Source organism: Gavialis gangeticus, unplaced genomic scaffold (genome assembly GCF_001723915.1).
Source record: "Gavialis gangeticus isolate Ggan-Ray unplaced genomic scaffold, GavGan_comp1, whole genome shotgun sequence".
Taxonomy (NCBI): domain Eukaryota; kingdom Metazoa; phylum Chordata; order Crocodylia; family Gavialidae; genus Gavialis; species Gavialis gangeticus.
The window spans coordinates 50,268,864-50,282,951 of record NW_017728998.1 but is presented as its reverse complement, the minus strand read 5'-3'; the positions used below and the strand labels follow the sequence as shown (position 1 = coordinate 50,282,951).

Below are 14,088 nucleotides of genomic sequence, written 5' to 3'. Positions count from 1 at the left end.
CCCTGCTTTACCTTTTGTTTTCCTAATTTCTACCTATTTACATTCTCACTGCCATCCTGCTACACTTTTAGCTTCTCTCATTCCTTGAAGTCTCAGAATAGCCTAGACTCCCTATGCCCGAAGAAGGGTGACTGTGCCCGAAAGCTTGCTAAGAACTTTTTTTCCAACTACTCAGTTGGTCTAATAAAAGATATCACATCTATTCAAAGAACCTTGCTTGCCTGGAAAAATATTTGCATTATCACAGATGTATGCATCAGAAAGTGAGAGATCTGTAGTACATATTTGGATAAACATGATTCCACTCCCTCAGTCAGATACCACAGTTAAAAATATCCTCTTAATTCAATCTACCTTTTTATTTATCCATTCTTAACCACTGAAGATGATCCCAGAAATTATCTTCCACAGGCTGAAGTCAAAAGTGTTTCAACAAAATGAATGTTATTAGAGTTGGGTTATCAGTGTCATAGTATCAGAGTCATTCCTCAGCCTTCTGCACTGGAAAAACATAAACCTAAAAAAAGAGGAAATGGAACATTAATGACACCTAATGGAATTCGCTGAACCTCAAAGGTAAAATCTGAAATGACTCATTAATGCCATTGTTTGCTCTTCTAAATGTACTCATATTTCAGAATCTAAATAACCAGTTCTAGTATGTTTTTACAAAGAAGTAGATACTTTTTAGAATAGCTAGATCTTTTATGATTTATGGGCCCTCTTTTCTCACCCCCATCCCCAAACCAAAAAAACTGCTTTGCTGGACATCCTTGATATTGGTTAGCCCTATCTATATGTCACAATGATTTTTTTGATTCCCAAACAAGCTCCAACACAGAATGGGGTGCAACAGTGGAGGAGGATGCTTGTTATTTAGCTATCAGAAAGTAAGCATAATGCTCTACTCCTCTTTTCATTGTATGTAGACTACAAGTCTGAAATGAATTTCCTAATCCATGTCAAGTTCCAAAAAGTTAACATATCCTACTGTTTGCATGGTATATTACTGTGCTCCTGTTACTCTAGTTTGTAACTTAAAGCCTTTCAACAAATTATTCCATTTATGTTCAGAGAGCTCTGAACTTCTGCTTTCACCTTTCTACCAAAGTATACCTACTAGTTCTGGAGAAGGAAAATCCATTCCCTCTTTCTAATACATTCACAGGGATTTCAATTAAAATGGAAAAATTGACTCTGACAACTCTGTGTCCTATTCTGAAATAGAGAAGAGGAAGTAGCTTCCACTCTACCGACAGAGAAAAATAATGTCATGCTCTAACATGCAGGCATCCTATGATAGTCAGGTGATTATAGTTGTGGGAAGCTGTGCAAGTTATGATCTGTCCCTAAGGGTTTAACCAACTCACTTTACATGAAAATAGAGCTTAAATTTGCAGCCCTTATTTAATATATTCCCATAGCACATAGTTCTACTCCTTCATGCTCCTATTACTCTTTTTTTTTCTGCTTACTCTATATTTCTGTCTGATTTAAAACCTAATCTCCGGGGAAACAGTTTAGAAGTTTAAGGTGATGACCTCTGGTCAATCAACCTATAACATTAGGGATACAAAGACTAAAAAGGTCAGTGTAACTCGTGATCTTATTTGAAGAGTAACTCTAAATATGGCATTGTGTGGTTCCAGAATTGCCACGTCTTAGTAACCACAAAGCCCTAAAAAATGAGCTTGGAGTTTGAGCAGCAAGATAGATTATTTCTCAGATACCATGACTAGTAGTTAAAGCTGCAATATTCAGTCGCGCCTTTGCTGATCCATGGAGGTTTGTGGTGATATAAGAGATTAATTACTTTTGTAACTGATATGTTTTAAAGAATTCTGTTGATTATGATGCTAAAGAATAAACACACTCCAGCTGATACTATGGCTATGATTAATTTATGTGCTAAAATATAGTAATGCTTTTTGTCAGTAAAGCAAATGTATATTGCACAGCCTTCAATACACATGGGAAACGTATCTGTTGAGTGAGAAGGTTCTACTTAGTCATTTTTTAGAATAGAATTCTTGCAGTTGGCTAATTTGGGTCAAATATTAGGATCAGATCCAAAAATTAAATGCAACCAAGGCAATTATTGAAGTGGAAGGTTGCCTAATGCTTTCCATATCAAACCCTGTTTATGGTGGCTTATAACTTTGTCAAATTTTAACTATTTGAGCTGAAATTTCCCATGGTGGGCATTTGCCTAGCCTGACTTGTTGGTTTTTGTTTTTCTTTAATGCAGCCAAAATGGTTCAGCTGCTCCTGAGACTTAGAAAAAATAATTAGCCATTACAAAAAAAAGTCTTATGACATTGTATATAAAATTCTTTGTTTACCACAATGGGTAGGAACAGAGACTTGAGATGTGTCTGCATGCTATTCTTTGAGTGAAAGGTGTAACTTGCTCTGAAAATCTAACCAAATTTGACCAAACTTTTGAAAAAAGGCAGTTTGTGTGTGCTCTGTAGAGACTGGATAGAACTTAACAGCTAAAGAACTGATTCTCAATCACAGTGCCACAGCGCCCTGGGGAGCCATGAGATCCTTTCAAGGGTGGTGTAGGTTACCACACAATGTTAGTGTTGTTAGATGTGTAAACATGATTCACGAGATAAGCCCAGAGTTTTCAAATAGGAATCCATGTTGTTAAAAACATTCTGACCCAGTGTGATCTTTATGAGTTGTCAGCAACAGAAAAATTGCTCTATTTTTCTATAGTCAAAAATCATGTTACAACTAAGAACTGACATTTTCCAAGAGGTGCCTTGAGTCTGGAAAGGCTGAGAACCATTGAGCTAGACTCTTCTTCTATCTTCACTGAACATGCTTGAGCCTCTTAGCAAAATGACCAAGCAGACCCAATTCAAGGCTATGGAGGCAAATCTGGATTTTCTATTTAATGGTTGTTCCAGGCCAGGGTGGAAGAGAGGGAAGTTTTATGTTTTGAGCATAGAATGGGCAAAAGCCAGACCATCATGAAGGAGAAGGTATAAACTGATATAAGGAGTCTGGCAAGACTGAGATTGGGGGTATCCGAGAGAGAAAAGAGAAATTATAGCAATTAAAGTAGAGAAGACTGGGATTGGTTAGGCAATGAGACTAGGAGCTAGTCAAGGAGATTGGGGAAACAGGAAATGAACTGAGAGTCAGTGAGGGGAATTAGGGACTGACTAAAATCTTATGTGTTGCCATGGGTAGAGGAGACTGGGAGTATGAACGGAGGATGAAACTGAGGGGGAAGAGGAGACAAAGAAGAACTTAAGCTGGCTGGGAAAGAGATGGCAACAAAGAGCTGCAAAAATGTTGCAGGGACACTGGATGAGGAGTCAGGGAAGGCAAACAGCGGGTACAGGATAAAGGGGGAGATAGATTACATGAAGACTAAACTGGGAAAACTGGGATTGACTTGACAGGAAGACAGGGCCAAGGAGTAGGCAGGAAGAGACATGAAGAACTGAGAGGAGACTGGGATATTGGCTTGTGAGGGAAAGCTTAGGATCCACTGAGCAAAAAAGAACAGGAGGAGTGTAGCCTGAGGAGTGGAGACTGCAATATGCCACCTAAGGGAATGGAACTTGGAAAAGAAATGGGAATGGAGAAGAGATGGGTCAGGGAAGAAGGGTTCAGTCTGGGGGAGGTCCAAAGGAGTCTGATTCCTTGAGCACACCGCGCTCCTGAGACTGGAAGGAGAACCCACGATTTTTAAGTCTGACTGTTCTGCTGCTGCTGCTAGCAAATAACTGTAAAACCCACTGGCAAATAGTCTTATCTTCCTTTAGTCCATAAAGGATGAGAGCTTTCTATTGCTATGAACTAGTCTGTTAGCTCACATGGCAAAGGTCTTGTGTGGTGGTTCTAAAGGTTCTGACCTTGTTGATAACCCTGCTGGTGATGACCCATGTAGGTGCTGACATGATATCACATGATGTAATTTCTGGAGGGGGGTGGGGTTCGGTGCTTTGTTGTTTTTTTTAAAGACATAGTTCTTTGCATGTAAATTCCTACATTAGAAAAACATGTTAAGATTGAGAAGGAAAGCTCTTAAAAGTTAAGACATCCATGCACCCTTAATTCAGCTCACATGTTTATATGTATAATTATAAAATCATTATAACATGATCCATAGTGTTTCTTCCATAAAAGCCTTTGCCTTTTGTGTCCAAAATGTGGTTTTTCAATATAGTCTTATCTTCAAAATTCAGTGTGTGGTCCTTAGCCTTATTCAGACCCTGCTATGAGGATGGAATTATTGATTTCATTACAGTATGCCCTGTACTACTCATTTCAATTACATGGGTACTTTACAAATATTTATTAATTTTTGCAAAATTCCAGTCAGGTATAGAGATGATATGCTCTTCCTTACACAGATGATAACCTGTGGAAAGATTAAGATCAAAAGTATTCACTAATTGTGAATACCTAGGATCTCTTAACAGAGTTGTGTGTGTGACAATTGATTCTTTACTAGTTGCAAGCAACAGAATGATCCTCTCAAGTTGTCAGCACTGGTGAGAAAAATTAGAACAGAAACCTATCTTTCTGTATGACTCAACAAAAACAGGCAGTGGCTTGCCCTGAAAATCAGGTAGAGTTATGTTTCAATATCTAATAATCCAAAGAAAGAAATACTTAAGATGAACTAGTAAATGACTGTGTTAAAATATTACTTTTTAATTCAGACTGCATCCTGGGTATTTTCAGTCAAAGTTGGTAACAAAACCAAATGTTTATCAGTTTGTTACTCCTGCTGGCTCCGTTACAACAGGTTTAAATTTTTTCCTGCATTGTCAACAGAATTTGTAATTACATTCTAATTACACATGTACTAAATTACACTTAAGCAGACCAGGAAGCCAGTCAGGTTGTGTTGATGTCATTGGAGGCTTCATTGGACCTTCAGAATCATTATTGCTGGTAGGTTGAAGGTAAGGCAGGGTGATTACGAACAGTATATGATAGAAAGAACTTGACTCAATTTTCAAGTGCCAAGTTGAATTTTCAGGGTTGGTAACTGGACAGAAAAATTTGATCTACAGACAATGAGAAGCAGCAAATCCTGTATCGAATGCTGCCCTATAAACTGTACATATTTTCAAGTGTAGAAATGCATTTGAATCTTTAAATTGTCTGAGTGGGACATCTAACACAGTATGACAATTGAGGAAGCATAAAAATTTCCATGGTGCCTCTTTTATAAGAGGGGCTGGGTGCATATGTGAAAAATAGAAGAAAGCTGTGACATCTCCTTTGAAGGAAAAATATATTCAGTGGTAATGCCAATAAACTTTCTGCTCTGAATGTGAGTTGTGACTTCTCATAATATACAAAGAAGTGCTGCAAAAACTGGCAGTCCCACGTGGGCCTGGAGTGGCTGCAGTGTGAGGCACCAGCCACGGGGTGGGCGAGGGGCCGCTTTCCCCCTCTGCGCTCAGCACCAGCTTGTAACCCACCCCTGCTGCCAGCCTGGCCTCGCGCCAGCTCCGGTGCAGCTGCAGCCCCCCGCTTGCCGCACCAGGCAATGTTTCTCACCACCACCCCTGTGCTGCTCAGCACGCAAGCTCGGGGCAGGCAGCAGCAGCAAACATTGCCCAGCACGGCAAGCAGGGGGGCTGCAGGTGCTGCCATCGTGTGCAGTCCTGATGGGAGATGAGTGCGGGGGGGGAGGGGCGAAGCAACCCCTCGCCCTCCCTGTGGCCAGTGCCCTGTGCTGCAGCCGCTCGCAGCCCACCTGGGGCTTCCTGTGTCTGCTCAGGACAGCCCTGCATGGGCTGTGAGTAGCTGCAGCAGGGAGCACGGGCCATGGGGCAGGTGAGGGGTTTTTCCCTGTGCTTAGCACCAGCTCCTTCCCTGTCGGAGAGCAGGGGGTCGATGCTGCATGCTGCCCCCCTACCTTTACTGTGGGCTGGGGGGCACTGGGAGCATGGGGCCTGCACCAGTGTTGGGGCCAGTGCCAGCAGGGCCCAGAGGCAGGGCAGCAAGGGTACAGGGTCCTGGCTGGCAGGGGCTCTATGGAGCTGGGCCAGCTCCCCCCTCTCTCTGCTGGTGTAGCCCAGCCTGGCTCCACAGACCCCTGCCAGCCTGCACCTCGCTTTGAGCCCCACCAGTCAGTGCTGGCCCTCGCACATTGGTTCCAAGATGGTGACCAGGGGGTGCCTGTCAAGGGGCAGGGCTACCCATGTGGCCCTCGACAGCTTGACAAAACCGGGTAAGTGGCCCTCTGCCCAAATCGAATCGCCCGCCCCTGGATTAAAGGGTCCTCTGATTCGATTTGGATTCAGAGATTTGGCCACTGAATCAGGCCAAATCTCCACTGAATTGGATCAGGGACCAAAGGTTCGCACAGCTTTAATGTACATATCTAATAGGCTTCATTTTGTCCTGCAAGTGTCAGCATGCAATTGAAGAAGTTGCCATCTGTAAGTCAACCAACGTTCAGTATTATTAAGCTTTATTCTAGCATTCATGTTGGCAATATTTATTGAACAGTTTAATATTCAATATTTATTGAATAAGATTGAATAGTTACAGAAACAGGCTCTCTAAAATTTAAATATAATTGAAATGCAATTTGAGAAAATTGTGCTGTGTTGAGACCACAACTTGTGTTGAGGGGACTTTATTTTGGCAGAGTATAGGACTTTTACTAATAGCTTGATGTATCAACACCAAATCATTAAAAAATCCTTTATTAATTGGCACTTATGATTCATGTTGAACTATACTAAGTTCAGTATCTTAAAATCAAACACAAACATGATGTTCCAATATTCTGAGGCTGCATATACCAGAATTTAGTTTATGGGTGTATATTAAGTTCTGTAAAAAGCCAGTATACTGACCTTTTACAAATTTCTCCTCAAAACTCATCTCTGCCAGAATGCCTATATAACGTTTGATACTGTCTAAATGGGGGACACGAGGTGATTGCTGCTTATTATTAAATGTTTCACAGATTCCTTTTTCTTGGCTTTAGGAAAGCAGAGTAGGCTGGCCCCTTAATGATTATCTGGTTTATAGAGGCATGAGCATTTGTAGGTAATAGCCTACTCTGTCAGTTGCTAAGAATGGACTGACAGAAAGAAAAAAAACATTGTTTTTTTGCTAGGTTTTCCTCTCTGTGTTTTTTCATTATGAGGTAAGCATATAAACTCTGTACAAGAAAAAACCTTATTTCTAGTATTAGGGGGCCTAGCTCATCAAGGGCTATAATTCTCGTGCAATGTTAATACAACTACCACCAATAATGAACTAAGCCAAAAAAATTCTAATCAAATAAAATATAAGATCATACAAGTGTTAGGTTTGTGAATATGACTGTTTTTGAGTGACCAAGTTTTGAGTGAAAACTCCTGTCTACCCTAGATGTAGCTTTTGCATTCCTAGCAAGTTGCAAATAAAATCCTTAAGGTCTCTAATATGAATGGACAATTCTAATGCTCTAGTTTCTTATGTTTACTATCACTTATTTAGGGTTGGAGTATTGTCCTGACTGGACAAATTGTGAGGAAAATGTTGTTTCTCACAACGTATTTAGATTGCTAGTTAGTTTGGACGTAACTAAGGAATATCTTTGAAAAAAGAATGGTCAGCTGCACAGATTGTTTTGAGGAGCTTCTTTATAGTGATAATAGTTTGGGCTCCATCAAGAGTGCTGTTGTTCTCCTTCCTTGCATATAGGAGTGAAGAAGGGTAAGCCACCAGTATTTATTTTTTCAAAGGCTGCTGGGTTTTGATGCAAGATAATCACTGAAAGAAGTACTCTAGCATGTGACTTAAGTAATGTTAGATTTGTTGCTTTGTGGTTAACTGGCAACCCAGACTTCCTGGATTCAGTTCTGGTATTGTCTAAAGTGTCACATTTGCAGGGCGATTAATTAGTCTGTCACAATACACTGTATTGGTCACTATATTTGCACTTAGTTAATCTGGTGATGTCCTGCTGTAAAGTTACTCTTTTGTCAGGAGTAAAAGCTAAACAGCTCCCTTTACCTGGCTAGGCATGAAACACCTAACGTTCTTCTTTATAAAGAACCGTAAGTATGGGAAAGACTGAGGCGAAAGTCAAACAGAGACTGGAACTGGCACACATGCTGCCTGTCAATGATGGGGCAGGGGGTGCACATGGCAGTCATGAGGGCAGTGTTGCTACCAGTGCTTCTGTATACCACACTGGTCTTCCTCCCCTTGGAGCAAACCATCCATAGAATTCAAAGAGCCATGTGCATCTCCTTTTAGAACTCTAGGTGGGAAAAGGTTGCAAGGACCAAGTTGTATAAGACTAAATGGACTGGGGGCTGAGGAATGCCTGATGTTTTTTTGTTCCTCTGGGCCAAGTATCTGCAAATTGGCAACTGGGGCAGAATCCAAAACAGCCTGCTTCATAAGATACTTTGCAGGGCACCTGCTGCAATACTGGGAGGTCTACAAACCCCCCAACACATGCCCATACCTTGGAGCTGCCATGGTTCTACAGAGTCCTGGGGTGCTTCTGGAGCAAATGCAAACTACGCAATGAGGCCCCAGTGACCCTAATGAAGCACCATAAAATCCAAGAGGTGGTAAGGGCATGGAACAGGCTATTGCCCATGGACACAATACCCAGCAACATCTGCCAAACTGTATGGGAATGAATCTTCCACAAGGACCTGCAGAAAGAACAGAGGGACTTGAACTGGCAGGTAGCCCACTGGGCACTCCCTATGCAGGCACTAAGTCTAAGAGAGGGGTAGAGGGGCTCTTTAACTTGCCCCAAGCAAACCTGCTGGTGGAAAGAGGAGACAATTGACCATCACCTCTGGTACTGCCAGGGAGGTATGGAGGAGAGTAATTATACTCCTCATGATGGTGACAGTGGTCAAGATCCTGACCAGAGTGGCAATGCTGTTTGGACACATAACCCAGCAGAAAGGGGCCCCAACAAACCACTTGAACCAGTTTATGTCCTGCTTCAGAAACAACATGTGGAAGGCCAGGAACCTGCTCATGTAGAGCCACACAGACCTCTCAGTTGAGGACTGCATCATAATGGGACTGAGTGAGATGCATGGCTGCTTACAGGAAGACAGTAAAAGATTACAGGGAGGAGACAGCAGGGATCACATGGAAGGGAAGAAACTGGAACAGATTGTTCAGGAGCAAGACCTCCAGAGAAGACAATGACAACAACAAGAAGGAGGATGATAGTGATGAAGTGGGAGAGAGCAGAAAGAGCAACAAAGAAGAGGCAAATAAAGATAATGGAGATTAAAGACTGAGAAAGAAACAGAGGGGTTGTGGTGTTGGGGACTGGGATGGGAAGGCTAAGGAGGGAGCAGAGAGTGTGGCATTATTATGATGGATAAAGAAGATGGACTCGATGATATTCTGATTTCCCTTCCAGCCCTAATGTCTATGAAATCTATGAAATCTATAATAGTGATGGGCACGTGGGTATGTGGTTGTGGCATAGAAACAGGAAGTTGATGGTTATCCATTTATGCATGTTATAGAGTATCAAATGAACTGGATCAGTCAGAAGACAGAGTTGTTAAGGTATGGTGGGGGGGTGTGTATGTGCAAAAAAAATCTGGTATTAATTGAGAAATGGGATTGAGGACCTTCAGAGAATCTTTCAGATCTCCTTGGTGGACAACTAGTAGACTGGGGATAGCAGCAACAGTCTTTGTATTGGTGGTCATTACTTACATAAAGCCCAGAGTGCTTTGCACATAAGAGAAAACATAGTTTGTTGGGTTGCCACTGGTCTGCAGAGTGGACAAGTTATTGAACTATGAGAGTTCAGCTGTTAACAGCCCTAATATTAAAAAATAGGGCAGTGATGATTGTTTGGAATTGCAAATGTGTCCCAGTCAGAGGAGGGAGTGATTCTTCCTTGTTGAGGAGGAAAAATTCCTGATGTATCCTGAGGCATTCACTTTTGGGAAGGATGGGCTGACAGCAGGCCTCCTTAGATAGGCAAAGATTTAAATAACAGCATTTGGGCTGCAGATGAATCCGTTAGTTTGAGGAAGAAACACAAGCTGTTTTCTGGGCTGAGAGGACCTATGTCTACAGGGTGTAGGGCTGTATAACACAGAGAGCAGAAATACTCTATACATAGTGCGTTTTGAACAGAGGACTGTTGTTGTACCACCTCATGGAGAAGAATGAGTGGTGTTCTGAAGTATTGTTGATATACCCTATTCTCAGACTTCCAGCGTCTAGGTGAAGTTTCTGTATAAGTGATGATTATGAAACTTGCAAACTGAGTAGGACATGAAACTGTCACTTGTCTGTCCAAGCCATATATAACCTGGAAAATTCTGAAGCTCAACGTTACCTGCTTGGGGATTTGACAAGTATCTCCTTTTGGCTCTATGGTCTGTCAATATTTGGTGAACCAGGGTTTAAACTGAATCCTGTTCTACTGCTAAAGTAGGGACTGAAAGTGGAGCAAAAATACACTTAACTTTTCATGCCAGCCCCAAACTCTCCCCCATTGCTTTTTTCTGACTCCTTATCAACATCATTCCTTTATTTATCACCTCACCATTCAGTACTGACTGCTCTGTGTTGTCTCTGTGTGTGAGTTCCAAACTGCTGAATCCTGATAACTGATAAATAGCCACAGCAATGAGTCATTTGAGTTTTACAGTTCACAGTGCAAATGGGCTGTTGAGACTATAATGGCCATTGAGGGGTGGTTCCTCTATCCCTAACCATTCCCCACCCCCTCGCTATTCATGATACAATCTGCCCTAGAGTGTGACCTGCCAGGGGAAGGAACATATCTGGGAAAAACCCAGGTGCTCTATAAATGATGCTGACTGAGGGCCCACAAAAGCTTGTGCTATATTTTATTTAGTCTATAGAGGTGCATATGTATCCTGCCTTCTAACTGTACTGGAAGTTGTACACAGGAATTGCCATGCAGGTTCAACCATGCCATTTGTGACTCTACTCTAGTATCTCGCTTCCAGTAATAGTCAGAACCAGATGCTTAGGTTAAAGGTGGCTGTGCACACACAAACCACCACCATACAACTTGGAGTGGGCTGTAGGATAATGTGCCAATAGGCAGGATTTCTACTTAAAGTTGTTTTATGCATTGAAGCCTGATGGGTTCTGCTACTTCCATTTTTAAAAGTCCTATGCCATAACTTTGGTGGAGTTCATTGCTTGTATAAAGGCCAAATCATTTCTCTTCCCCCCAGCCTCCAACCCTCCCCTTCCAAACATGCCAAACAGTAGGTCTCCATGATACAATATAGCAATCTGCTCACAGACTCTTCAGGGCTAGAGTCCAAGTTCAGTGTGCTGCCCTCAAAAGTGACTGCCTGGCCTGGTCCCTTTGCAGCTGGAAGGGAGTTAGCTCCAGCATCCTGTATGTATGCCCCTCTTGTTCCTGCAAACTGACAGCTTCTATTGTTCAGTGCACTGAACATCCCCCAAAATGCAACCAGGTTTAACCACAAGGTCATCTGTATCCCGCACTCTTGCACCCACGCTGACACCCTCCCACACAGACACCGATACCCCCTAGATTGACACCCTTCCCTCCCACACACGCACACACTGAAACCCCCCCACATATACATACACCCACATTGACATTGATCCGGACACCAACACCCCTCCCCACACACTGGTAGACACTGACACCCCTGCACACACACAAACGTGCCTACTGACACCCCCCGCGCGCGCGCACTGATCGCAGCACAACCCCCCCCCCGACCCATCCCCCCACCTTCTCTCCCCGGCTGGGTGTTTGTGTCCCGGCGGGGCGGAGCGGATCGGGCGCTGTGCGCTGGTTGGTCAGGGCTGGCAGAGGCCGGGGCGCCAGCTCCGCGCTGATTGGGCGGGAGGGAGGGGCGGCCGCCGCGCATTGGCTGTGAGCCCCGCTCTTCTGCCGGTGCCGGGCGGACGCCCAGGCTGTGGGTTCAGGTCGGCAGAGCTGTCGGGCTGCGCTGCCGGGGCAGCCGCGGTTATGCGCGGCCGAGATGGTGCAGCCGCCCGGCGCTAGGCTCCGCCTCCTCGCCCCTCTGCTGCTGCCGCTGTTGCTGCTTACCGTCCCCAGTGCCTGCCCGCCGAGCCGCCCCCCGGGGCCGCCCGTCGTGCTGGGTAAGGGCTGCGGCTCCGCAGGCGCAGGACCCTCCCCAGGGGCCTCGGCCTCCAGCTCTCTGGAGTGGGCGGGTGGCGGCTCCTGGGACGCGCCCGAGGGCTGGGACTCGGATCGGGGGCTGAGGGGGGAGTTTGCCCAGCTGTAGCAAGGGGCTGGAGGCGAGCGAGGAGCTCTGCCGGGTCCCCGCCGGCGGATGAAGGCAGCGTGGGGCTTTACCATTGGTGCTTTTTAGGCAGGTCATTGACTATCTAGACATCGGTATTAAGTTATAATTCTCGCATGCAAAAATATGAGAAAAGGAATTTTATTTATCTACACCTATAAATGAATCCTCCCAGGAGTTCCCCCCTGTGTTCTCCCGGGGTCCTTTGCCTCCTTGGATGCTGGGGGCAGTCCCGGGGAAATGCTTGCTCTCTTTCCACCCTCATCATCACAAGCTGGCTGAAATCCACCCCCTGTGCCTACTGTGTTTCGGTTGCCTGCAGTGTGGAAAGTGCCCCAGGGGCAGCAACGTGTTAGTGTAATGGCTCCTTCTACGAAAATACCTGTGAGTCCAATTAATACAGTTCAAGGCTTAGGCTTCCGGCCCCAGCAGTTATGCATGTTGATTTAAAATAGTTGCTGGTCCTACTCCAAAGCACGTGGAACACTTAGGGTAAGCTAATGGAGCTGATAAATATACACAAAACGATGGAGTGTTTTGACTATTCCAGATCTGCTTCTGGAGAACATTTCATGGAGAAAAGAAATGCTGATCTGGAGGCTGGAACTTCTTGTGCAAATACAAAGTGTTTGCTTAAAAAGCTTTCAAAACATAGTAACGCTTTATTTTGTTTTGTCTTTTGTTTTTTTTTTAAAAAAAAAAGTTTGCCAGCTTTGCTCGCTCTCAACTCTTCCTTAGGCACATGCCTATTTACAGACACCTTGGTCTTCAGGGGAATAGTAATGGCAGAATGTACCCTGAGGAGCTTAAGTAGAGATGCATTTGCTCTTGATACTAATGTAAATCTTTGTTAGCACTACTATGAATATCTTGGGCGCATCTTGCATTCTTGCTATGCCAACGTGATCTTAGAAGAGAGTGGAGAAGAATCTCCTGGTAGACCACAGGGGTCAAGGTCTATTTGATTTACAGATGATGCTCGACAAGTCTTTACAGAAAATGCTATTGAAAAACATAAATGCTTTAAATTGTAACTAGCTGTAATCCAATATGCTGCTGTGCAGAGACTCTTGCATCCTTCAAGTGGATTCTGGGCCAATTTGCTGGATGACATGATGAATTAAGGCAGGGGGAGGGAAAGGACACCAGTCTGGTGTTAAACTCCAGGACTGAAGAGCAATCTGCTTTCAGTCCTGTTTTTGCTCATTAGAAGCAGGTTTTTATGCTTTCCACTCTGCTTCCTTCCTAACATTGTATGTTGGCAATAAACTTTGGCATGTATTCTGAAGAAGTGTATTTATGTACTGGAATAAAACTGGAAGGGGAATAGTCCTCCCTGATCCAGTATCGGATATCAGCCACATGATGGGTGAATGAGATTTGAAAGCAGTCATGCGATAAGCAGATGACTGGGAGTAACCAGAGTGGCTGAAGCTCTTCTCCAAGTTTCAGCTAAAGCTTTTAGAACTTCTCCACCTTTTAATATTCTGATTTGTTCCTATGCTGTCATTTGCTTCCTTTTCTTCTGACTCCTTGCTTTGATCAGTCCTAACTTGATGGATACTGGGAAAAATCCTCAGGAAATACTCAAGCTTTTTCCAACTTCATGTTTAAAAGATTGCTTAAATTCTATCTATTATGACCATATACAGTTGTTTTGTTTGTCTGTGTTTTTGAAAGGGTACAACGTTTTCAGGGCAGGGACCTGTTAATAGCTCATTTTTGAGTATCAAAATATGATGTTTTCTTGGGCAGTTTTGTGTTCGGTGGGTTTTTGGGGGGGTGGTCTTTTTTTTTTTTTTTTTTTTTTTGG

The 14,088-nt window shown here is 43.7% G+C and overlaps 1 protein-coding gene across 1 annotated transcript in view; it reads left to right on the top strand.

Annotated features, from left to right (window-relative positions):
• Positions 1-11,902: 11,902 nt before the first annotated feature.
• The window catches only part of PLA2G15 (phospholipase A2 group XV), a 32,632-nt gene continuing 30,446 nt past the window's right edge, over positions 11,903-14,088 (top strand). The window contains exon 1 of the mRNA XM_019505920.1: positions 11,903-12,111. Within this exon, the coding sequence (XP_019361465.1) occupies positions 11,991-12,111 (121 nt within the window). The 5' untranslated portion in view covers positions 11,903-11,990. The remainder of the gene's footprint in view (positions 12,112-14,088) is intronic.